The 25032-nt window shown below is 37.0% G+C and overlaps 1 protein-coding gene across 2 annotated transcripts in view; it reads left to right on the forward strand.

Moving 5' to 3' along the window:
- The window catches only part of begain (brain enriched guanylate kinase associated), a 63322-nt gene that overhangs the window by 22800 nt on the left and 15490 nt on the right, over window positions 1-25032 (forward strand). For both annotated transcript variants that reach the window (XM_088925475.1, XM_088925474.1), the window contains exons 2-3: window positions 8750-8911; window positions 11055-11121. In XM_088925475.1, coding sequence (XP_088781601.1) covers window positions 8750-8911; window positions 11055-11121 — 229 coding nt within the window. The remainder of the gene's footprint in view (window positions 1-8749; window positions 8912-11054; window positions 11122-25032) is intronic.

The following is a 25032-nucleotide window of genomic DNA, read 5'->3' on the forward strand; positions in this document are numbered from 1 at the left end:
TTCTGTCACAGCAAGAAGCTTACATCTACGTTGCTGTACTTTGCTGTATTGTGCAGTTCCTGTGCTTGCAAAATTGTGCTGTACTTATTATGATTACTCTCCTGGGTTTTTAAGAGTTTTCAATCCCCCCTTCCACCACCACCACACACTTACACCGTCCTTACATATACAGTAACAGAATTGGTGCTCACATCAGGATGTTGCCTTCATTGTATCTTTCTGCTCTGTCTGAGCTTTCTTAGTATTGGCTATGCTTCTCATAGAACATGCTGTCTTCATCGACCCTTAGGCTGGTGTAATCGGGCTATTTTTCAACAATGGGCACTAAAGGTTTTGTCTCTTGTCACTGACAGTCCAGTGATTTTGGGTTAAGTGCATAGATCTGTATCTACACAGTACATCTGTGCTATGTGCTACTTGTTGTTTTTTATATAGCTTTCAAACACAGAGCTTTAGATTTTAGCACAGGATTAGTATTTGATTGTACTGAGGTGGTGTTATTGTTCTACACTTTTGCATTTGCAGTTCAATTCAAAATGCCAGCTTTCTGAATATGACATAGAATTAATCATTGTCTGACAAAATTAATATTGCATATACTGAAACTGATATGGCATACAATTAAATGATTATCATACGTTGTATTACAAAATAAATCTGAAAAGAATCGGGTGCATCTCTTGTGAAAACGAATATGCAATGTGCTAATTTGATACCACATCCTGAAGCCAAAATGAATGGCTCTCATATATGACATAATTAAATAGTATGTACTGAAATGTAATGTAAAACCTTAAATGGATCAAATGGGGGCAGTATGTTGGCACAGTAGTTAGTGTTGCTGCCTTGTAGCACTGGAGCCTTGGGTTTTATTACTGGGGTGCTACAGTATATGCGTGATGTTTGTTTGTTCTCCCTGTGTTTGTGTGGGTTTCCTCCAGGTGCTCCGGTTTCCTCTCACAGCCCAGATACATACTGGTAGATTAATTGGCTTCTGGGAAAACTGTCTTTGGCATAAGGGTGTGCGTGTTTGTGTCTGTGTGCGCCCTGTGATGGACAGGGTGCACCCTGCCTTGCGCCTGTTGCTTGCCAGGATAGGCTCTGGCTCCCCGCAACCCTGTAATGGACACAAATTTTCTGGTTTGGAATCGGTTCCTCCAGCTAGATAAAGAATAAAGACAGTTTTACGCATGTATCTGATAACGGTCAAGAAGACTTTCATGAATATACCCTTATACAAAACCTTTGCTGTACTAGGGGGGGAAGGAGTTGTGTTTTCTTTTGATATTCATGTTTTTAGAACATTTTTAGAACATTTTAAGGCCACTTAAATTAGATCTCCAGACCAGGATCAACAGTTTTACCTGTTCTCTGACAACTGGCTTTTCTGACTTTTTTTAAAATTGTGATGTTGGCAGGCCAAAGTTAGTTTTTCTTCCATTGGTTTATTATATGAAAAAAAGAAATTATGAAAAAGAAGTAACCACAAAACAAGCAAAAAAAGTGTAGTGAATGTGAATATTAATTTGGTCAAAGCAAACTATGTCACCCTTGCGCTATATTAGGATGAAACAGCTGTCTGTGTCCATTTATTTTGTCTTGTTTATATTTAATTTATAAGTCTTTTTAGATTATTTTAGTTAAGAGAATTTTTTAAATATTTAGAGCTAATTAACATTCACAGTTTCAACATTGGCACAGTTCATTGCAACATTCTTGCTTTTAAGAACCATCATAACTCTGAAAGATGTACAGTACATTGTAAAATACAGGTGTAACATTATTCCTAATAATACTTATACTCCTAAGCATAGATTTTTTTAACACATAAGATTGCTTATTTCAAGACCTGTTTTTGTTCCCTTGCAAAAAAAACTTTAGTATCTCTAGTAAACTTTTTCTAGTAAACTAGTAAAACTTTACAATCTCTAGTAAACACATTTGGTAACGTTTTGACTTGATTTGGAGGTGAAAAAAGAAAGGAAACACTTTATGACTATGGTCTGTGTGTCTGATAAGATTTTCACACACTTCTGCCAAAACTTTTGCTTTGGTTCATTGTTTCTGGAGAAAGGATACAGCATTTGCCAGAGCATTAACATTCCAAATAGCAACTTCCTAACATAGGTGTTTCAACTCAATTAATTTAAAAGACTTAAACTTAAAGATAATCTTATAATCTTCAAAAAAGTGCTGACATCTGTGATGAAGATGTTAAGTTCAGAGGGTCTGGAATAACTACCCAGCCATGTGGTTGAGACTGGTGCCCTGGCTTCCTTCATGAAATGGCTGGATGAGATCTTCAGATTAATTGGCTACTAACTACTAAATTGCCTACATGAGCCAAATGGCCTCTTTTTGTAACTTTTCTTCTGATCTTAGGTGTTGTAGATACCTAATTCAAGATCAGATGTTCAAGAAAGCCTAACCCACCAGGCATTTGGTGTGTGGTACATAAATAAAGAATAAGAAGGACACAGCAAATTCTGGATCATACAGTTAGGACAGCTCAACAACAAAGGGCCATTACACATATACAGTAGTAGGTAGTGTTCTACAACCAAATAAAATGCCCAGTAACAGCACCTTACAGCTGTGTCTCTTCATATCACTTTTTTTCTTCTTTCTTGGACAGTGAGGATTGTAGTATGGTGACATTTATGGATTGTTTGACCTCTCTATTCGACCAGGAAAAACAACAATGTTGTCTTAATTATGGATTCAATGTTCATAGCAAATTTCAAATTGTTGACTTAGTTGTAAATGTAGAGAATTGTATATCGGATAAAGTTTGAGAAGGTAGCGACATCAGCATGTGCAGGCTGCAAAGGAACAGGCAATGGTTTATTCCCTGCTAAAAGGAAAAGAGAAGAAACACAATGTTTCAGCTGTGGAGCCTTCTTCACCTGAAGAAGGTTTCACCACGAAACCTGTTCCAAAAAAACACTAGAATAAAAAATATCAACATAGGGTTGGCTTACTTGAATCCTTTATTATGAAGGTCAATAAGCATTAACCAACTGACTGAATGACAGAACAGCACACATCTTTGTGGACTGTTTTATCCCACAGTGTGAATTTGTCTAATTATTCCTTAGATGCGTGCTTCCATTCTGAATGGATGCATGTGTCCCTAGGTGTGGCAGCCTTGTCACTGTTGGGATTCTTGGCCCAACCTATACTACTCCAAAAACTGCGGTCGTTGATTAGTTCTAAAAATAATTTAGGACTCTCTAAGCAAAGCAGTATTCAACTAAAAATAAAATTGAACTTAAAGACTGAGTCTGTTAAAGATAAGAACACTGAGAATGGGTGCAAATGAGAGGAGGCTATTTGGTTCTTGTAGCTCATATTAAGAATTACCGTATGTAAGAACGGTGTTACTTTTGAACCCTGGGCAGGACTCCAGGCGAGGTCCAGAAGCTGAGGTATCCAAGGCGGGTGATGAGGTAGAGTGCTCGGTTATTCCAGGCAGGGTCAAGTCCAGGTAATGGGCACAAAGAGAGGCAAACAAAGCCGAAAGGGGCGAGACAACAGTGGGAAATCCAAAACCAAAGAGTCGACGTTGAAGGAGTCCAGACGAAGTAGAAAAGGTTTTTTAGGAAGAAAGGGCGAGGTGAGCTCAGGAGGCGATGGAGATCCTAATACCAAGCAATGTTACAGGGTGAACTGAGGGTTTATATAGTGAAGGAAGGGGTGTGTAAGGGAAATTGGATAATGAGGGGCTAACTGAGGCCAGCTGCAGCCGTAACACTGTAGTGTCCAAACAGGACAGGCAACTGGGCTGAACGCCTCCTGCAGTGTGAAAGATGTAAAAGGACAAAGTACAAATGTTGCCATTTCAGGTACCCAATCTTAATATACTGTACAAATATTGTGTTACAACAAACAGTATGTGCTTTATAGAGGTGTCCGATACTGGTCACGGAGAGCACAGCTGTCAGCCGTTTTGCAAGATTTTTTTGCAGCAGTAGCAGCTGAAGAGCTGGAAGATACAGGTGAACTGGTGAAGGTAAGCCAGCAATTGTCTGATTTAGCTTTTTAGTTAACGAGTTGAGTTGGAATGAAAACCCATTCTAGCCCTTTTGGAACAGGCTGGACAGTCCATAACTTCAAAGACTCAAGAGAAAATGCAATCGTTCCTGTTCTTTGAAGTTCAAGCTTAACACACTTTCAAGAATGGCACTACTCTAATCTATAGTATTCTTGCAAAATAATGTTATTAACAGAATGTTGAATATACAGTAATAAGCTGCTTATATCATAACTGCTATCGATGTTTTCTCCTTTCAGGAATATTGGCAATAACTTCAAGCTCATATCTTGGAGATTTGTGTTTCATGGCTGAATAGATGGCTTCAGCAGAAATGTGATTTATGTCAAGACTTCTACAAACAATCTTGCAGCAACAGCACTGCAATTCTTTAAGCAAGGGGTATTGAGGTTTGGACCATTATGAGTAATAGGAAATATGGGTGTTGAAAATGTTGACATAGCAGATTACATGATTAGCTCAAGGGGAGCTAACTGGCGCAACTTCATAAAAAGTCAAAATGTTCATAACCCACACATTGAACATTTATGGCTACAGTAGTCATTTGTGGCTTTAAAGATTTCTTTCCATGGCTGAAAAAAAGGAATGTTTGAACATCACAATGTCATCTCTTTGTGCTATTAGGAATCATCGTTATCATGTTTTTTTTTTTAATATAGCACTAGTGTGTTTAAAAAGGTGATAAACATTTTTCCCCAAAATACATTTCTCATTATTTTTTTAAAGCTATCAATTAATTTTATAACTAGAATTAAATAGTGTGCTTCATTAAGCCAAGAAACACTGAGTAGACTAAGGCTAAATAGAGGGAGGATAAATGAACATCTGGATGATCCAAGCCTATTCACATCAAACCTTCAACAAAACTAGGCACAACCAAATTTTGGTCAATTCCAAAAGCAAAAATCCATTTGACTTCCGATAGCTTGTGGATAGCTTTTTGAAAAAGGCAGCCTCCACTTCCACAAATATTTGCCTCTACTTGTTACTTGAAAAGTCATTATTTCCATTCTTAGTCTGGATAAACTTAATTGAAGAATAAGGATCAGAACCAAGTGGGATTATCTGATTAAATCCAGATACAAAATAAAGTCATTAAATCACATCTTCTATTCCTGTGATGAAACCATAATTTTATTGTACACGCAGTAAACAAGGTATACGTATGGCATTCCTTTCTTGGCAATTTGAAAAGAAAAATGCTATGAATTATGCACAATCAATTAGCCATAGTACATTTCCCAATACCTCTCCTGATTTAGGTGCCATTTTTTTAAACTGATTTCTTTCAACTGATTGCAAGTGTGTGTGGGTTTCATACACTGGTTCATTAAGCATTTCTACAGAGGCTCTATTAATGAATTCCGTTAAAAACATATGACTAAAAATTTCAAATTCCTTCACTTGTTTGTATCCCAAGCTAAAATTTTGCATCTGCACATAATGTAAAACTTGGTTACACATCCTTTAAAGTCACATCACCACCATAGAAAAATAAAAAATACAGCGTAATTATACATTTACTAGTGTACTGTGTCCTTGCAGAATAAATAAAAGTGCAACTGGCAGAATAACCTATGGTTAATATACAGCATATATAACGATGTATTATGTAACTTTATCATTAAAGACATGGTCCCCAGGCATATGTGTGAATAATTTGACAGCACTATTACCACCTTATCACCTCATCTGATCACATGTCCAGAAGATAAGCAAGGCGGGGTCTGACTAGTACCTTGGTGGGACACCTCTAAGGAAAATCATGGTGTTGGTGCACCAGAAGGAGAACTTTTCTCTATGGACCTGAATTTCTAAACCATTGGCAAAGTGGTGATTGGACACACTGCAGGAGGTGTAACATTAAACTAAGGACCTACTGTATCTGCTTTGTAAATTATTATTATTAGTAGTAGGTATATTATTAATGATGTCAAGGTGCTGTTCCTAAGCATAAGATTGTGAAATTCTTCATTTTGGCTAAATTCAGCTTCACACAAGCTCAATCTGGCCTTCCTAAATTTTCCCTAGATTTCATGCAGTCTTCATACTTTTTGTGTAAGAACAACTTTCTTGCAAGATGGGAATTTTTCAGTTACAGAATGTTATGGGTGCCCTACATGCCAGGTTTGAGCCCTACGTACTGTAACATTTGTGAACTTAAATAGAATGACCTGTGGCACCTAGGGCCCAGAGATGCATGAATAGTTATATACTTCAGGTGGGTAGCTGCGTCAGCATGCGTAGGCTGCAAAGGAACAAGTAATAGGTTTATTCCATGCTGAAAAAAAGAAGAGAGAAAACACAACGTTTCGGCCGTGGAGCCTTCTTCAGGTGTGAGCCTTCTTCACCCTCACACCTGAAGAAGGCTCCACGGCCGAAACGTTGTGTTTTCTCTCTTATTTTTTTCAGCATGGAATAAACCTATTACTAGTTATATACTTGTCCAGTATCTGCATCCTGGTGTAAAGCAGGTATTGCAGATGTTCTAATAGTACACTTCTGACAGTGGCCACATATGCTAATATCTAAGGACTTTCACAGCAGACCCCTTGGTGATCACATTGATGGCCAAGTCATCAAAATTAATATATTGAAAGATGGGCCATAAATATGCAAGAGTGGGTATAGAACAGCCCAATTATTGATCAGAATGACATAATTTTGCTATCCTTCAGCCAGTAAGAAGAAATATAATGTGAAGGGGTGGGGGTTTAGGGTGGCAACCTCAGACCACAGACCAGGATGAGGAAACATGGGACAGCCACACATGTACACTCACATAACATGTACACAAACCCCTGTCCTTCCCCCCGAGTCTAAGAAGTTAACAATGTCCATGATAATTCCCAACTATCCCAGAAAAGTTCCCATCTCTCCCAGTATGCTCTCCTGGTGCTGACATCACCAGCCCCAATGCTTGTCTGCCTGGTGTCCCATCAGGGTGCTACATTATCTACATGTCTGTTAAATAAAATAGTTCAGTGCTTCTCCTGGAAAAAAAAATATATTTTCCTGACATACATAATGGATTTCTGTACTTGCTGACAAAAACATACAGCATTTGCACAGCCTTGTTAGAAAAAATAATAGTGCTGATAAAAGTATAACTGAATACAGTACAATTTTAAAATGTGTTCTAACATTGTGTTCTTTGCGTTCCATTTGTCACCACTACAAATGAGAATTTAACAATATCATACATTAATGAAAATACCAATGTACTTCAATGAAACATTAGCCATGCTGCTTACTGTTAATACATGTACCAATACTATGTGAATAATCCTAAATACTACAGAGTAAATGTCAAATGCTGAAAAGTATCTAAATGAATGCCTACTTGCATTTCACTTCAAATTGTGAGGTTATTGAAATGATAGCTTGCTTTTATGTGGCTTGGTAGGTAGAATCTTTGAATACATGCAGAGTAAATGTAATTTCAGCTTTGTTCACAGAGTGGTTTACAGTAATGTTTTGTGAAGCCCATCAAGGGAGCAGTCATAATTGTGATTGTGATTGTGAGCAGAGAAAATCACGTTTTTCACTTTCAGCCTCTTGGTTGGGAAAACTCCAGGAAAACTCCTCATAAGTTACGGCTGTTTGAGTTTCATAATTAAATGATAAGCTATGCCTGAAATAAGTGATGACTGGGGGACAAACAAAACCATTTCCCCTTCCCGAGATAGTATAGGTTATAGCAGGGACATTTTTCAACAGTATCTACAGGTAATGTGTATTCCTCAGTAACCCCAACACTATCTTCTGTAAGGATTTTCAAAATTAAGAGTTCCTGTGCAGATGCAGGAGTAGGTAGGTGTCGAGGCAGGCGAACAATACGGTACGCCAGGCGAGTTCGTGGTCAAAAGGAGAAACGAGAAACGGGAGGCATGGTCCAAAGTCGAGAGGCAAAAGGGAAGTACAGAATCCTGAAGAGTGCGAGTAACAGAATAAACGCCAGGTAGAGCTCTCAAAGAGTAGACTCAATACCAAGCAACAAGAAGCAGGTTTGAATGACTAAAATACTGCAGCCGGTTGCACGGTAGGGCGCCTGGTGCTGAGTTAACATGTGCGGCGGCGCTTGTAATTATCGCCCCGCTGCTGGCACTGTTTAGCTCTCTTGGGGGCTGGTCTGGGCAGGTTGGCGGTCGTGACATCTTCATTCTTGAAGGAGTTAGGAGTTTTGCATCTGACCTTTAGGAGATGTCGGAGGCCAGAGAAAATCTGATATGCTCATACATAAAGCTAATATATACCATTCAGTGTACGGTATGTAATATTCCTTTCAGTATTCAGTTCCTTATGATTTTTATGTCATTATGTGCTATTAATTTCATTGCATGTCACACTAGTTTCAGCGTTTCTCATACTCTTTCATTGAATGTCACTCAATTCAATAAATGTTATACTGATTCTGTTATGTGACGAATTCATTCTGTGTCATTTTCAAAAAAGCTGACATTTTGAATTGAGCGGGCCCTCTCATACTGTTATCAGCACTTGGTATGATCAAGTAGAGTTGCCATTGAAATTGAGAATCATTATAAAAACCCTTGCAGGATTGCTCATTCATCCATTTCTTCAAGGATACAGCCACTCAGGCAGTCGTTCTGGGTGTAGTGCGTATAGCCCCTGGCTCTCAGTGCAGCAGAGACCACTCGTTTCCTGACTTTGTCTTGTTGGTTGGTGGTGCAGTTCCCTGCAGGAGCAGAAGGAGGATCTGCGGAAGCGCCTAACCTACACGACCCACAAGCTGGAGCTGCTGGAGACAGAGTTCGACTCCACGCGGCAGTACCTAGAGACCGAGCTGCGGCGGGCCCAGGAGGAGCTGGAGAAACTCACGGAGAAACTCCGCAGGTCAGCCATGTCTGCTTGGAATGTTAAAACTAGAAAATAATTGCCGCTGCTCTTTTGGTCCTGCGCTTTCAAACTTTATTATGGAAAGGTATGTTTCAATGTCCTGGCTAATGTACATCCTGGGCTTGCACAAACTGGTTAACTGAGATTTCACCCATAATTCAACTCATGGAACGGTTGATCACTTCTCTGCCGGACCTGCAATGTAGTGGTGCTGCTGGCTTTTCATATCTGGTCTGTGGTGGTGAAGTGTTTTGGGATCCTTTAGGATGAAAAAAGCTATACATTAAAGCTGGGAATTATTATTATTTTTTTCTCATTTTGCATCTGGGCAGTAGCACCAGTATATAATCTTTTGGCTGATGCAATGGGTAGACCCACTTTATAAGTTGTAGGCACATTAACGTACTACAGTATGTTGAAACAGTAAAGCAGAAGTCATGTTTATGCAATTTGCTGTAGGCTGAAGAATGACCTCTTCTGTTATCACTCCCTACTTTACCCAGTGGAAGAACTGCATTTTCAGCAGCTGCCTCATGAGAAGAATAGAGATAGGGGATATTGGTTCATTGCCGAGCTGCATAAATGGCTACTAATGTGCTGTTGCTTTGAATAAAAGCATCAACCAAATAAATTAATAAGAAATTGCATGTTCTACTAATACTTTCCAATCACTGTCATTTAGAGAAGAAACTCTAAGCTCCAGTCTTGGGCTCTGGGACAATTCATGTTGTGAAAAACTTTTAATCTTGTATCCAGAACAGCGTGATGATGCAGAATACTGTATCCTCTCACTCTGTCTCTGTGTGTCTAGTCATCCCTCTTATGCTTCCAGATCTCAGCTTTGGCAGCATAAACAACATTAAAAAAATTGAAAAGTCATGTACTTGTGTTTTCTTGCTCAGAGGGCACAGACAGCATGGAGGCATACCTGGGCTATATTTAAAAAATGTCTGTGAACCTATTCTGCTGTCTGCTTTGGTGATCTAAACAAGGCAACGTAAACTTCCAAATTCCATCTTGCAGACTCTGTCTGTTACTGGTGTTTCCAGTATTTACTTTTAATATTAAAGATAAAGATAAATGTCCAGCAATCCCTGCAATCCCATGTGAATTTTTTATTTCTAAGCTACTTGCCCTGAACTTTTTAACGATTCAAAACATTTCTGAATAGTGAGATAATTAGAAAGGCATTTTAAACAGGGCTTGGTTTGATGTTTTAGGTCACACAAGGATTACAGAGAGGCAACAAATTTCATTAATTTAAACTGTTCTGTCTTTGGCTCTCCAGGGGCTAATAAGCTTGAGGAACAAATTACAAATTCAGTTAAATTCGTTTAAATTTTTCTGCCTTTTTTCTTCACTAAATCTTTAGTAGTACTGCTTTCATGGCTTATGGCTATTTCTAAACAACAAAGATAGTCCCTCCACCTTCCTCCACATCTCTGTTATATTATTAATGTATACAAAACCTCTTGATTATTCAAGATAGAGCAGAATACAGCAGAAATACAGAAGTTAACCTTTAAAAGGCACAAAACATGGTTTGAAGAAATTGAATAGACCTTAATGGATTCGTTATTCCCATAAAGCCAGGTGATTATGGGAATAAGAAGCCTCTAATGATGACCAAGTTACTGGTGTAAGTGGACCAGTGGATCAGTAGGTGGCACTCTATGGAACCGAATGTCCCAGAATAAAGGCAGGCAACACTGAGTTGAAGATGTTAAATCTAGAAGCTGACTATTTGCTCAATTAAGATCCCATGTTACTGTTTACAAGAGTAGGAGTGATAATCCCTTGTCTCCTGGTTAAATTCTGCTTTAGGCTTGCTCAATCTGGCCTACCTATTTTTCCTCCTAAACCCAATGGGTAATGCAATTTGAGCATCTGTATCTTATCTGTGGTGTAGTGAGGCTCCAGGCAAATAAACTCTCCCACAGAATAATCCCAAGGACTATTTGATTTTTTTCAGAATATACAGTGTTTGCCTACATGTAGCAGAGGAAGAAAGAAAAAATTGTCCTTCCTTTTTTAATGAAAGAGAGAAATCTAAGCACAGGCTGTCCGTGATGTCTGTTTTTAGAATGATTGTTGTCTTTCATTAAAACTGAACAAGACTACTATTTCTTATATTTTCCAGAATACAAAACAGCTATGCAGCATTGCAGAGGATCAATCAGGACCTGGAGGAGAAGATCCACAGGACGGTAGGTGGTGTGGCAGACGTCATAGTTTCCAGAACAGTGTGCAGAGGCTGCCGAGAGGAAACAGGGACTAATCAAGCAAATGTGAAATTCAGACAATCAAAGGCAGTCTGCTACAGTATGTAAGAATGGCCTGTGGTCTAATAAGAGACGAACTGACCTTATTTCAGAGGTTTTCTTTAATATTCTCTTTTCTTGCTAAGGAGCCTAAGCAGAAAGCATACCTTGCAATTTGGATCACACAGAACAGATGTTCTGATGCTTTCCTAGAGCAATTATTAGAAAAACAAATAATTGTATAGTTAGTTTAATTTCATTGATTTCAGATGATAATAAATCACACAAAATAGGTCACACAGCTGAGAATGATCTACTGCAGCTCATGCCAGATTTGTGCTATTAATGATAACTTTGTGTATCCCATTGTCATTGCTGTTTTTAGGATCAGTATTCTTTATAAACAATTCAACACTGATGTCAAGATACCTAGAAAACCTCACAAATTAGGTTATACAGGTGATCTCATACAGTTGCAGATGCCTTTGCTTTAAGATGGGATGTCCACCTGCTCTGGATGGGCGCATTGCACGTTACAGCCTGGTTCAGACTGCTTAGCCAAGTGCTCTTATATCAAACAACTAATTCTACTTCTGTATATCCCCTAGTTAAAGGTTTCGATATACTGTATAGTACATAATGACAGCATTTTTTCTGCAAATCAAAATTAAAGAGTATTTTGGTTTTTAATTTGTTCTTTAGTTTTTGTTCTTTATATCAAGTTTTCGATATACTTATTTTAACTCAATTATGTCTGCGTTGAAACTTGCTTTTTTGCAAGTGTTCTTATACTTTGCTATTGTTCCAGTTCAATAATGCAAATCCAACTCATTTGCTGATGGATGGAAGTTGTAGAGGCAGAGAGGATAAAAAGGGTCAGGGAGTGATTTTAGTTACTCCTTTCACTGTTCGTCTTTTTTGCTCCTGTGGCATAACAGTACAGCTCTAAAGAGCAATGGTGTTTTGTAAAGTTTTTATCAGCTCTGTCACAATATGTCATTGTGCAGAGATTAAAACTGGGAAACTTTAGCTGATACAGAAGGATTCACACTAAAATCTACATGGAATACAAGAGCCCTTCCAAATCTGATAATGTGCATCTTCATTCATTTGCAATCTGTGAAGTCAGTGACACCTGGCTTGGGAGCCAGAGCCCAGTGAATTAGATCCATCTCCTTCTTTTCTGCCTGCTGGCGTGACAGCTTCAAACCTGCTTTGGTGCAGGAAATGTACTTTATTATGGCTAGTTAACATCCCCAGCTGAGACTGCACCGATCTGTGATTCCACGGTAAATTATGTGTTACAAAAATATGCACATTGCAGTATAACATCACCGATTCATACTGAAACAAAAAGGGTTTGGTTGGAATGTTGAAAATGATAAAATAACACTAAAATGTGAATGCTTAGTATGACACCTCTTTTGCCATATGAGGAAGAGCATGTTTTGTTAGAGGTTAGTAATATTGACTTTAAAATTAAAGTTTGACTTAATATGTATAATGCACATAATAAAATATGTAACCCCAATTTTTTAACCTATAAACAAAACTGATCTGTCTATAAATATGCTCCAAATGCGCAGATACAGTGCATGCATTTTTTAACCTTTTGAGAGCTTTCACATTTTACCATTTATTATTTATTATACTTACCAGCAGGTTACATACTGCAATTATTGGATCTGGATTTATTTAATGATGATGCAAAAATGAGAGTCTTGCTTTTACATTTGCAGGGTACATCAAGTGTGATTAGAATCAGAGTACCATAAATAATATTTGATTAATTTTAATAAAATGTTATCTTATTACAGTATTACAGTTTTGTAAATTTGACATTCTTACATACCACAAGAAAAATGATTAAGTAAATTAGATCTGCTGTAATAAGTATGCAATGTCTCTTAGTCGTAGTTCTTATTTGCATAGATATTTGCAAATACTCATTACTATCATTTGCATTTTATTACATATGGACAGGTGTTGTTATTCTGAACTCTCGTTGCACCCATTTGTTGCAACTATTTTTGTGCAAAGACAATTCTCGTTTCATTACAATATGTCTAGTTTAATGTTTCTGTGTTAGCTTAGCCTATTCACATGCCCACATCGAGTTTTTAATACCCCTTTTCTTCCACTTGCTATATTACATGTGCTTTTTATTTGCCTGGTTTTCATGCATTAGATGGTGGTGTATATTTAGGTCCTGTAGGAAAAACTCTGCATAAAATGAACGGTCATTCAGGCATTTGTATTTAAGTACAGCAGATATATTACATTTTATTCATAACTTCAGATACTCACTCTTAATAAATCTTCAATGATACTGATAGAAGCCTCATCTGTTCAGATATTTCAACATCTGTTTCCATGAGAGTTCTGTCTCAGCTGTTATGAAGACAGATATTCAATACTTTATTGCTGGAACATTTTTTCAGGCCTTACTAAAAGCATTTTACCACTGTATTCAGGTGACAGAGATGGAGGCTGGAGGACAGCCTTCACTGTATTGCAGACAATTTATAAAACATAAAAGAGATGCCCCCCTCCACTGTCAAACACTCCAAATGTTAAGTTATCAGTTTAATAACTGGAAAAGTGAGCATTTGATATGGACGTGACGAGAACATGCTGTCTAGAATATGAAGTTGTGACATTTGCTTTGGACATTTTGTATTCCACGGAGAACTCGCAATCTGCTGTTTGTTTTTAAATTAAATATTAATACCGTCTTAAAGTCCTCAATGCAAAAACAGAACTGATTCTGCCCCATGGCCCATGCGACCAAAATGTGTCTTCACAATACAAATTACAGAAAATTAATTTAATAATTTGAGTTTAGCTCAGGAGAAAAGGGGGGTTAATGAATGTCACAGGGAACTGAAGGGAATGGCAGATGGCTTTGTTTCTTTTGATGATGTCCTCTAGCCAAGTCATGACTTGGACTGTCACTAGTAACCCCCCCCCCATACTGGTTAGGTGCCAGAAACAGAGCTCAAGTCAATCTTTTATTGTTTTTCATTTCAGACTCCTTTTTTAAGCTAGCCTGAAAGCTACATGGATGACATTAGGGAATTTTGAAATCAACGTAAATGTGCCAGCAAGGACATCAAGCAACAGTTTAACATAACAGAACCTGTACACATCAGGAGCTTATAACCATACAATACAATGCCTCCAAGCAGTTGTGTGCCATTTATTCATGTATTTATACAGTTTTACTAAAAGATCGCCAATCACACAGACAGTGGTATAAGATTTGGTCATATAACTCTGACTTTACAATTGTGGTATATAAACAGTTTGAACAATAAGTACAATATATAAAGAGGCAGAGAATCTCCTCTGCATTCTGTATTAGCTCAAATGATAAGTAGAAAAGTACTCAGGGTTGAAAATGTAAAAAGAGCCTTCTGCTCCCCACTTGAAGTCCAACACTTCTGAATTGTCTGACTTCATCGATAGCACTTGCACTGAAACATTGCATTGTTTTGTGAATATTGTGCACTTGACATTAAATAGACTTAGAAGGAGCCAACTTCCCTGTAGGCATTTCCTGTCTTATATTTTATTTTCTGAATCAGTGAGCAGTGTACATACACTGGTACACATACGTGTAAACATACATTTTAGCATTTTGATTTTTCTTTCTTTTGCACTTTGTCCAGAAAGTCCTTTAATGTTCACATTTTCTTCTGACATTTGCTAGGTTCTAATTTCAGTCATAATAACAGTTACAGTATTTTGTCAAAATAACTTGTGCATCATATACAGTACAGTACAGAATAGTGTTTTTACAGATAAAAAAACAAACATTAAAAGATTCTGCACAGAGAGTTCCGTCCTTCCTAGTCAATCTGCAATCTCTTTATCGCAGTCCATGGTGTGTGTTCCAAAATTCCCATAACACATCAAGTGCACCTTTGATGGTCTGGGAGCTCTTAAAATAAACGTTCATCTGCTTGCCAACCATGACAGGATGATAAAAATTGAGCCTGCTGACTTGTGTTAGTAACATTTTGTGAAATAGGTTATACTTACATGTCTTGTTTACAATTTGCATTTTTTCTTTGTACAAAAAAACTGAGTTATCCTCCATAAGGTGATTAATCTGGAAAACAGTTACAAGATGACAGTTTTGCTGTAAGTTTGCTGTAAATCAGCCCCTAAATAATCTATAATGGGGGTTGTATAATGGCTGTTTTTTTAATCTTGGCTCTTAAATACTACTGATTTATTTATGCACCTTGAGACTGTATAATGGAATACAAAATTACATAATAGGGTGGAAGAGTAGAATTCAGTATTGATTCTACCTTTGTTTCAGCAGAGACCACTCTCAACGCATTGCTTATCAAGTCTAACTGAACTGTCACCATGTTCAAAGCAATAACGTAATCGAAGAATGACACAGTTGATGCCACAAACAATTTGCCTTTCCATGAAACCTTGTTAAATAATTGTTATTCCAAACAAGACAGATATATCCAAGGAATCATATTGTTCAAAGAGAAGTTGATCTGTTGAAGGTCTCCACAAATGAGAAGAACATAACCAATAAACAATACCTAACAACAGACATCATAGTTTAAAAGTAACTGACCCTTTGCTCTCCTCCAAAAATAAATTATTTTAAATATGCTTTTAACACAGACTATATTTTATGGAACACAGGAGAAGCCTGCTGCTTTATTGGAAAGAATTTCTGGGGTGGACATTCTGAACTGAATGCATGTATGCTAATACTGAGAAAATGATTCAATGAAGGGCCTTCTTGATTCTGTAGTGCTTTACATTAGAGGCAAACTGAAAGCCGTTTATTACTGCTTAATTACTGAATCACAGCATGATGAGTGGTAGTAAAAGAACAATTCATGCATAATTCATACCTTATTAGTGAAACATGTAGGGTATGTTTTAGCTATTAGTAAAAACAGGTAATAACTACCTACTGTAGCTATGCTTCATATGGGAATGTCCATTATTGTTAAGTACTAGTCTGTCAGTTCTAAAGAGCTAACAGTGGGCTTTCAGGCTACATTTAAAATAGTGGTGTCATTAAATCCTCTTCACTCTTTCACCAGCCCTCTTGGATTATACCTTAGGATAAAAATAGTATTTCCGTTCATGCTGATTTTTGGGGGGGTACATTGTCATTCCTCCACCAGATTTGAAGTTGCATTGTTTAAGACAGAAGTACATATGAACATTTCTAGAATGTTTCTGCTGAGAAAAGCCCCCCTAAGCAACAGAAGATTAGTAACCCAGATTTGCATGAAATCCATGATAAATTCTCTTTCACTCTAATTTGAAAAAGTATAGTGACAACAATATAGTTTACCTTCAGCCATTCTGGATTATTTTTATAGACAGGCAAATGTCTTAACATTGCTTTAATATACAGTAGCACTGTGGCATGGAAGATAGCACTGCCTCCTTACAGCTCCAGTGTCTTGGATTCAATTCTGACCTCAGGCATGTGGAGTTTGCATTTATGCTCCCCAGGTGCTCCACCATCCTCCCTCCTCCCATGGATAGATTTGATTGCCCCTTTCTGTGGTGATTGTGATGGACCAGCATCACATCCAGGTGGAGGGGCTGTTATATGATCAGTCCTGCTTTATGGCCCTCGCTTTTGAGATCCAGCATGGGCCCTCGCATGGATCTGTAAGTTACTAATCACGTATGGATTATTTTATGTTTTCTGTTAGGATCATTTTGTTGTGTTTCATTTTTTACCTTGTCACTTTAAGACTTATTATAAAACATTGCACAGAACCTTCCTATGTAGTACTGAGATGCATTAGGTCCAGAGTTTACAGACGTTCCTTTGCAATAAGACACCTTTGTGAACAATCACAGATACAAATTAGATGTTGGCTACTCATTAAAGAATGAATGCATGAAAAAAAAGGTTTGCTTATGATCACTCCCTGTGATTTTATTTATAACAGATATTTCTAATCTAAAATGCACTGAGGGTCATGCTGAGCACAAACCCTTGCAAAGGAAGCTGGATCCATCTAATAATTGAAATGCTGTTAATCAAAAGGGTCTGTTTCAGCAGCAGATCTCTCTCTGTACAGAACTGGATGCTCTTTTTATTCTCAGGATGGGTCCATGGTGTAAGTTAAAGTACAAGCATATCTGGAGTAATTAAAGTTGATGAATTTCATTTCAAGCTGTGGGCAATGGTTCATTTTAAGACATGGCACCTCATAGCAAAGCTGCTAGAAGGAAAATTAATTTATATTTCGAGGATGCCTCGCTATAGGTGATCTGTAAAATGGATTGCACAGCTTGTGCTGGAATTGAGAAGAATGCATTAATGTTTGGCAGTTCATTATCAGATGAATCTCAGCAACAGACCATGGCAAGCAGTACATATATTCAGCATGTTCTTTATGAGCTTATTTAGTGATTAGAAAAGCAGCTATTCAATTCCAATCAAATCCTCAGCACTCCAGGCATTTTTTTTTAAATTTAGGCAATCGCTATATAGAAAAAACGCCATGACAATTATTTTGATTATTATTTCTTCTGTAAGCCTCACATCTGGCAGCTAACACCACATGAATAGCATCCAGTTATTCTCTAGGAGCACTACCTTATTTTTTGTGAACATTTGTTTTATATTATCTGAAGGAACACGTGGTGTACTTTTTCCTTGAGTGTTAGCTATTTTTTGTAGTGACATTTATTTTGTACAAATGTCTTCGTTATCTTCTCCAAAATGCACAGTGCTTATAGCTTAATCTTTTGATTTTCGTTAGATTTGTCATCATCTTCTTTTTTTAATTCCTCCATGGTAATATGAAGCACACCTATGATTCAAGTTGTACTGTATATGAACATATACTAATTATTTCAAAGCAAATAAGCCTCCTGCTTTACAAGGCATTTTGCTCATTACTGGATTCGGTCCTCTACAATTTGTATTATTTGCTTTTAATGATGGCAATATTTTAGATGTTATTAAAGAACAATGTGACATTCCTATTAGAATAATATGGAAGCAGGATGAAGTAGGGAGGACTTGGGGTTTAGAATGCAGTTGTATAATAGGATTTAGCAACTAAGTGCAATAATTAAGGCTCAATTAAAAGCATTCACAACATCAAAGGCTCAATTTCGTCTCTTCCTACAGCCTAGCTTATTTCATAGTTTCATCTGGGCACATTAAATTTCTGTCAAATGTGTTTTTAAATTTATCTTTATTAAATGTGTCTTTAGAGACCCATGTGTATTTTATGCACTGGTCTTAAAACATCCCCCCATCATAGCATAGTCATTAAAGAAAAGACTACAAGATCACAAAGTTGATCCACAGGCTCCTATTAGGTTTCAATTATCTATGTGTATTTCAAAACAATATGACTAGGAAATCCATGTTCAAAAAGCATGCCCATTCGTTTTAAGAAATACACAGGGCTTTGTTAGATAATGCACTCTCTCTGCTATTTATCTTGCTATATTCATTTATTTCATTCACATCCTGGCTTACATTTGTGTCCTATTTTCTGAAAGTACACAAATAAATGAATATAGATGAAATAGTAAAGCAACTTAAAGCATTAAATTATATATACCCTCTATCTTTCAATAAAGGGTCAAGCAACAGAAAGAGATAGAAATAGAGAAATTGTTATTGCTTAAACAGTTGTAAGATCATGCTTTTAAAAACATAAACTTGCTGCAGTAGGGCCCAGTTTAGAAAGATGCACAAAGGCAACCCAATTTGGCTCTAGTTTTAGTTATAAAAAGTAGAGAATGATGTTGAATGTTATCCTAAAATTATCCTATTGAAAAATAAGCAACTGAGGTGAAAGCCAACACAGAAATAAAATCGGCTTTCCAGAAGCATATTTGAATTATTTGAAGAATATCTGTGGTTTAAGTACGATATAATTGGTCTTTGCACTTTCTCTGTATGGAAATTGTAGGACTTTGGAGTAGAGCGGGCAGTGCTGTCTGTGGTGCTGAAAAGGTGAGATTTGCATAAATTAGTACCAAGGTTAACAGACAGAACAGATGCTTGCTCAAAATAATGAGCCCTGTCTTTCATTCTCCTAAAGAAAACTTTTTCAGATTTTTTTTATCCACTGCATAAGAAAAAACAAGCAAACCTGCATCCATCAGCTATAAGCTGTTTCAATCGGCTTTCCTAGCAAGGGTCATTGCACAAACAAATGTAATTTTGTTTTAGGATAAATGTAGTATCCTAGCAATAGAAGCTTCAGTTATTTCGAGGTTGGATTTGTAGATAACAGTGTTGCTAAGACTATATAACCTGTTCTATTATGCTTGAGAGACCCAGAAATGATTAGCTTTGAAACAGTTTTCATAGTAACCAGCCTTGTATGTTTAACTGTTTTGCTAATTGCAGGCATCATTGAAATATGCAGTACACAAAAATTTATGGTGATGTTAGTTTCCGAGCATTAGTATTCTCAAAGTAGTGCTTGTTGTTTTCTCATTAGTTTATGTTTTTTAATGACGTGCAAATTACACTCATGGGATATCATTAGAGCAAGAATGCTCAAATTGTGTTATTGTTCTAATAGTTAGGCTTTGTTCTTCACAATTGTACATGCATAAAGTTTTTTAAACTTTATGTACAGTATGGTTTACATGAATGTTGGCTGTTTCGTGTTTGAACTGCTTCTGTATATGGATTTTTTTCCTTTATATATTTGACTGGTGTAAGAAATTACAATAGCACAGCATACTGTAGAGGTACCTGGGATTGATGAAGTAAAGCTTTCATCTTTGTAAAGCACGTAAATGATTCAAATTTTTTATAGCCATTGCAAATTATAAAATGAACCATGATATTAAATTTAGAAGTAAATGCGAAAGACATATCAAATTATTCCCTGCTGATTATTCCCAAAGTAATTTTTTTTTCCAAACACACCAAAAAGCTACAATTAAGATAAGATTTAGTTTGTCTGGAAAAAAAAAGATTTAAGCAGGCTTAAACCTTAAATCTTGTAATTTGGATGTACTGTATATAAGAAAAATGTTCATTGCCAACATTCTTTTTTGATACTACAGTATAATATAATGATAACATAAATGCAGTCTAATTTGTAGATGAAAACTTATGATTTTGTTCACTCTTTACTTTAACCAAAGTATAACTTGTTGTTTGTTACTGCTTGGTTTCAGTAAAGTACAGTGTTTGTTGGAATCAATGTATATAAACTTCAAACCCTTTTTATTCTTCCCAGAGAAGTTGCATCAATTATTGTTGCTGGAATATATATTTCCCCCTATGTTACGCTATGTTTCAGTTAATATCTACATGTGAACAGAAACTGAAATTAGCCAAGTTTGAGTTGAGCCACTGAAGCCGTTGAGAGACTACAAGACTGTTTTGACTCAGCAGACTGGAGTGTGTTGGGAAGAGACAGCACTGATGAATATACAGATATCAGCTTCTGCGAAGACGCTTGTAGTCTAACAAAATATTGTGTCAGGTACATTACTGAAAAGCCTCAGTTTACTAAAGAGTTAAGAAACCTGCTTACAATAAAAGAAGAGGCTTGTAAGAATTGAGACAGTGAGAACTACAGAAGAGCTAAATGTCAACTCCACAAAACAATCAGACATGCAAAAGCCCAGTATACTGTAGGAATAAATTAGAACAACAGTTGGCAAATAATGACTCCACTTCTCTTTGGGGGAGCCTTCAGATTATCACAAATTATTAAAAGAAACCTCCCAATGTTATAGCAGACTCTCTCTGCCAGAGAGTCTAAACAGGGTTTATTGTAGGTTTGGAAAACAGAGGTTCCTTAATAATGATCATAGTTCATGCATTCTTCAGATTCTACTACCTCATTGTCCTCTTCCATTCACCCACAACTAGCGCTCAAGTTCTCAGTTTGTTCCTTTTCTTCTTCAGCCTCCCCCAATTATCAAAGAAAAGGAAGTCCCCGGTGTTCACTGATATATTTAATCAGTCTCTGGATCAGTGTAACAGTCCCGCCTGCTTTAAATCCGCCATTATTGTTCCTGTACCAAAGAAGGACAGTTGATCTTACTTCCATTATGATAAACTTTTGAATGTATGCTACTTCATTATCTCGAAATTATTACAGATTTCATAAAGTGCAAAAGGGTCACTGGATGATGCTGTTAACATGGGCCTTCACTGCATTTCACATTATCTAGGCACATATGCAAGAATTATTTTTGTGTATTTTGATTCTGTATTTAATACTATTATTCCAGAACTCCTTTAAAATAAATTGTTACAGGGGAATGTTCCATTTTCCATCTGCCTGTGGATTTTCAACTTCCTCACAGATAGAAGTCAGCAGGTGTGTCTCGGCCCTTTTTCGTCAGACTGTCTGATTGTGAATTCTGGTGTACTGTACCTCAAAGATGTGTGCTTTCCCCATTTCTCTCTTCCTTGTACACCAACGTCTGCACCTCCAGTTACATCAAACTAATTAAGTTTTGGCGATGACATCACCCCCGTAGGTATCATCACTAATGATGATGAGACCAGGTACAGGAGGAAGATGAGTCTTCTGGTACCCTTAAAACAGTGAAAATGGTGATGGATTTCCGGAAATATTCTCCAAAACCTCTCTCCCTGGTAATCGATGATGTGGCTGTGAATGTGTTGGAGTCCATTATGTGTTTCGGAATTTCGGATGCGTTTAGGATCTCTAATACCCTTAAATGGGTCATGAATATCACCAGTACCACAAAGAAAACCCAGCAGGGAATGTAATTTTTTGCGCCAACTGAAAAACCTCAGTGTCTCTCAACCAATTCTAACACAGTATAACAGAGCCTTTCTGACTGCCTCTATAACTGATCTGGCAAACTGCAGTGTGTTGCTCGCTCTGCAAGAGGGTCGCTCTTAAAGTCTTTTAAACCCAGAGCCACCCAGCATTTTCCTAAAGCTGTCTTCTTACCTAACCAGAATTATATGTCCACTGTCTTAATGATGTCTTTTATCTTCTTTGTGTATCCAAGTACCAAGTACACCAGACTAAATTCCATGTACATGAAATTTGCTATACAAATAGAGGTCATTCTAATCCTGATCTTAAGTGTTGGTGCCGAGTATAGTTTAAGACACAGCCCGTAACTCACTGCAGTGTCACTCCACGTGTACTCTGTGTGTGAACCCCATGAGGCCCAAGGATTGAGCCCTGACCTGAAGACTCTAGAAAGGTCAAAAACCACCATACCTCCTGCCTGACAACACAGTTCTATGAATGTAGAAAACATCCTTGGTATCAGGGTCTACAGAGAACTTTCACCACACACAGTCATTAGCTGGCAACATCAACTGGAAAAATTCACATGTTGCTTTCCATATCTAGGGAAACATAAAATATGGTAAACTTAATTTCTAATTAGTAAACACAGAATTTACAATGTTGAACAAATACAAGACATTTCCCTCCATTATAGAGTAAGGTTTAGGGAAGCCATATGAAATACAACTGGCTTAAGTTGAAGAGGAAGCCATTTACAGTATATGTACCTTCTAAATTCCAAGAAAGGTATGTATGTGCATATTACCAAAACCTAAATTAACTTAATAAACTTTAATGTTATCTTTATTTAATATTTCGTATTTTCTGCAGAGGTTCCTCATGAATAGTTAATAGCACGTTGTACCTAAAAAATGCAGGTAGGCTATTTTTTTCTTCTGGTTATGATGATGAATATATTGACTTTTTAAAGATTTCTTTGCAGTTCCCGTGCCTAGTATTTGACTCTTCTCATTCCACCAAAACGTTTTATGTAACATTTATTTCTCTCAGTAGAGAAAGCAGTTGATTCTGTAAAAATTCAACTTTTAAGCTTCCTCACTTTCTCTTTATCCTAAGAATTTTAGGACTAGAAGAAAATTGAGTATGTTATATATAGAAACAAATCGATTTAACTTTATTAAGTAAATACATCTTTTTTGTTAAGCATTTTGACAATACAATAGCTCATACAATTTTCATTAGAACTTAAACTCTGGGAACTGTTGCCATGGGAAAAAAATCCTGTAATTAAATTAAAAGGGAAAGCTGCTGATTACACTGGTGGCCTTTCAGAGCTCAAGGCTCAATAAGAGCCTGCTGAAGCAGTAGCTATTCTGTAGCTGACACATTGGGAAATAAAAGTCCTGCAACAAGTCTAAAGGAGAGGTTAAGAAAAATAAGTTTCAGTGAAGGCTATCATCATCTCTGTCAAACCACAAGGCGTGTTAAAGGAAATGACAAATCCTGCTGCCTGCATGTTTTGCCTCTCTCCAACATTGGCAGTAGGTGTCATTCTCATCAGGCATATGCTGTAAAACAAATTGTGTCATATGAATTCGGCTCAAGGTAAAATGCAGCATGTGGTAAGCAGATACAAATCACTGCTCACATGAACAAAGTCTGTATGCTGCATGCTGGTGAGCTCCAGTCAGGACTGCAGTGTGGTCCAGACACTCCCAGCACATCGAGTACCAGCTGCATGCCTCCAGGTACTGTAACTACCAGTGTTGGCAATTTAAACTGTTGCAGCATGCAAAGCACATACAGTAGAAAGCTTTTACTGCTCCAAAGCAGCAAGGCATTGTCCTGCTTAAAAGATTGTGAAAATGATGCGTCACAGAAGTACAGTAAATGCATATTGTTTTTGTAGAGATGCATGTTGTAGGTCACAGCTAAAGCTCTGAATAGAGCATCATGCATTATTGAAATATTTCAGTATTTTAAGGTGGCTCATTGTACAGCATCCACCATAAACTTCAGTATGCTGGCTACCTCAAAGCTTCATCATTCTCGGTAAATTTGTATTAAAGTCTTTTGTTGTGTTGCAAAGATAAGGCAAGTCTCATTCCCTGGCCAATTAATAAAACTATGGAATGTGAATGGAGTGCTTAAAATAGGTTTCCCTATGTACTGTCTTTGCAGAGAAAATAGAAGGTGTGTATAAAAAGAGAAAATAAAGGATTAGGTGGTGCTGTTCTAACAAGAAACAAGTAATGAATAGTCCTTGGCAGTGGAAGGATTTATATATTATAGATTCCATATGCCTCGTGTGTGAAACACTAAAAGCACTTATCTCTAATGATCATGGGGAGCTTCTTAGATTGTAATTTTCAAATGATGTAGTGCAGACAGCAGGAAGCTAAATTAGATTCTCTTCACCAGCTTCAAGGGCCATAGTGGAAATTGTGCAGTGACTTCAAGGGGGCTGAACAATATTAAAACTGTTGAAGCTTAAACATGATGTGATGACTAATATAGTGTTTGTGTACTGAAATTAAAGTTTAAAATGGTCCTCGCTTAGGAAAATGTTACTGCCTACATTTATCTAATGAAAATTCCTTCTGTATTGAAATGCACTTGTTTATTCTAGTCACTGGTGATTGAATATTTTAATTCGAGCTATTGTCTGCCCTGGGTCTTGTCTATTGTAAATGAAATTCAAATGGAAGAGACTGACATTCAAATGGCCACAAGTGGTACATGAGGCATCGATCAGAAAATGTTTAACAATGTCGCTCCCTTATAACATTAAGATGTAGAAGTTCTGGAATTGACCATAGTGTCTAACAGCACCCATTTCAATATTGAATTATTCAAAAAATGATGAAGACACTAATCATCAGTATTTTTGTTACAGGAAATTACCGTGAGCTAAATTGTCAATGTGAATTTTCGTATCAATTTGAATTGAAAAATAAATGACTACAAAACCCAAATAAAAGAAATGAAATATGGATATAGGTATTTATTTTAAAACTATAACTTAAGAACTCACACTGTCTTTACAGAGTGGTTATACTGTATACAGTATGTTCAGTGAGCAATTAATATTTAAAATGTCATTTTACAA

This window comes from Atractosteus spatula, chromosome 9 (assembly GCF_055471065.1).
Source record: "Atractosteus spatula isolate fAtrSpa1 chromosome 9, fAtrSpa1.hap1, whole genome shotgun sequence".
Lineage (NCBI taxonomy): Eukaryota > Metazoa > Chordata > Actinopteri > Semionotiformes > Lepisosteidae > Atractosteus > Atractosteus spatula.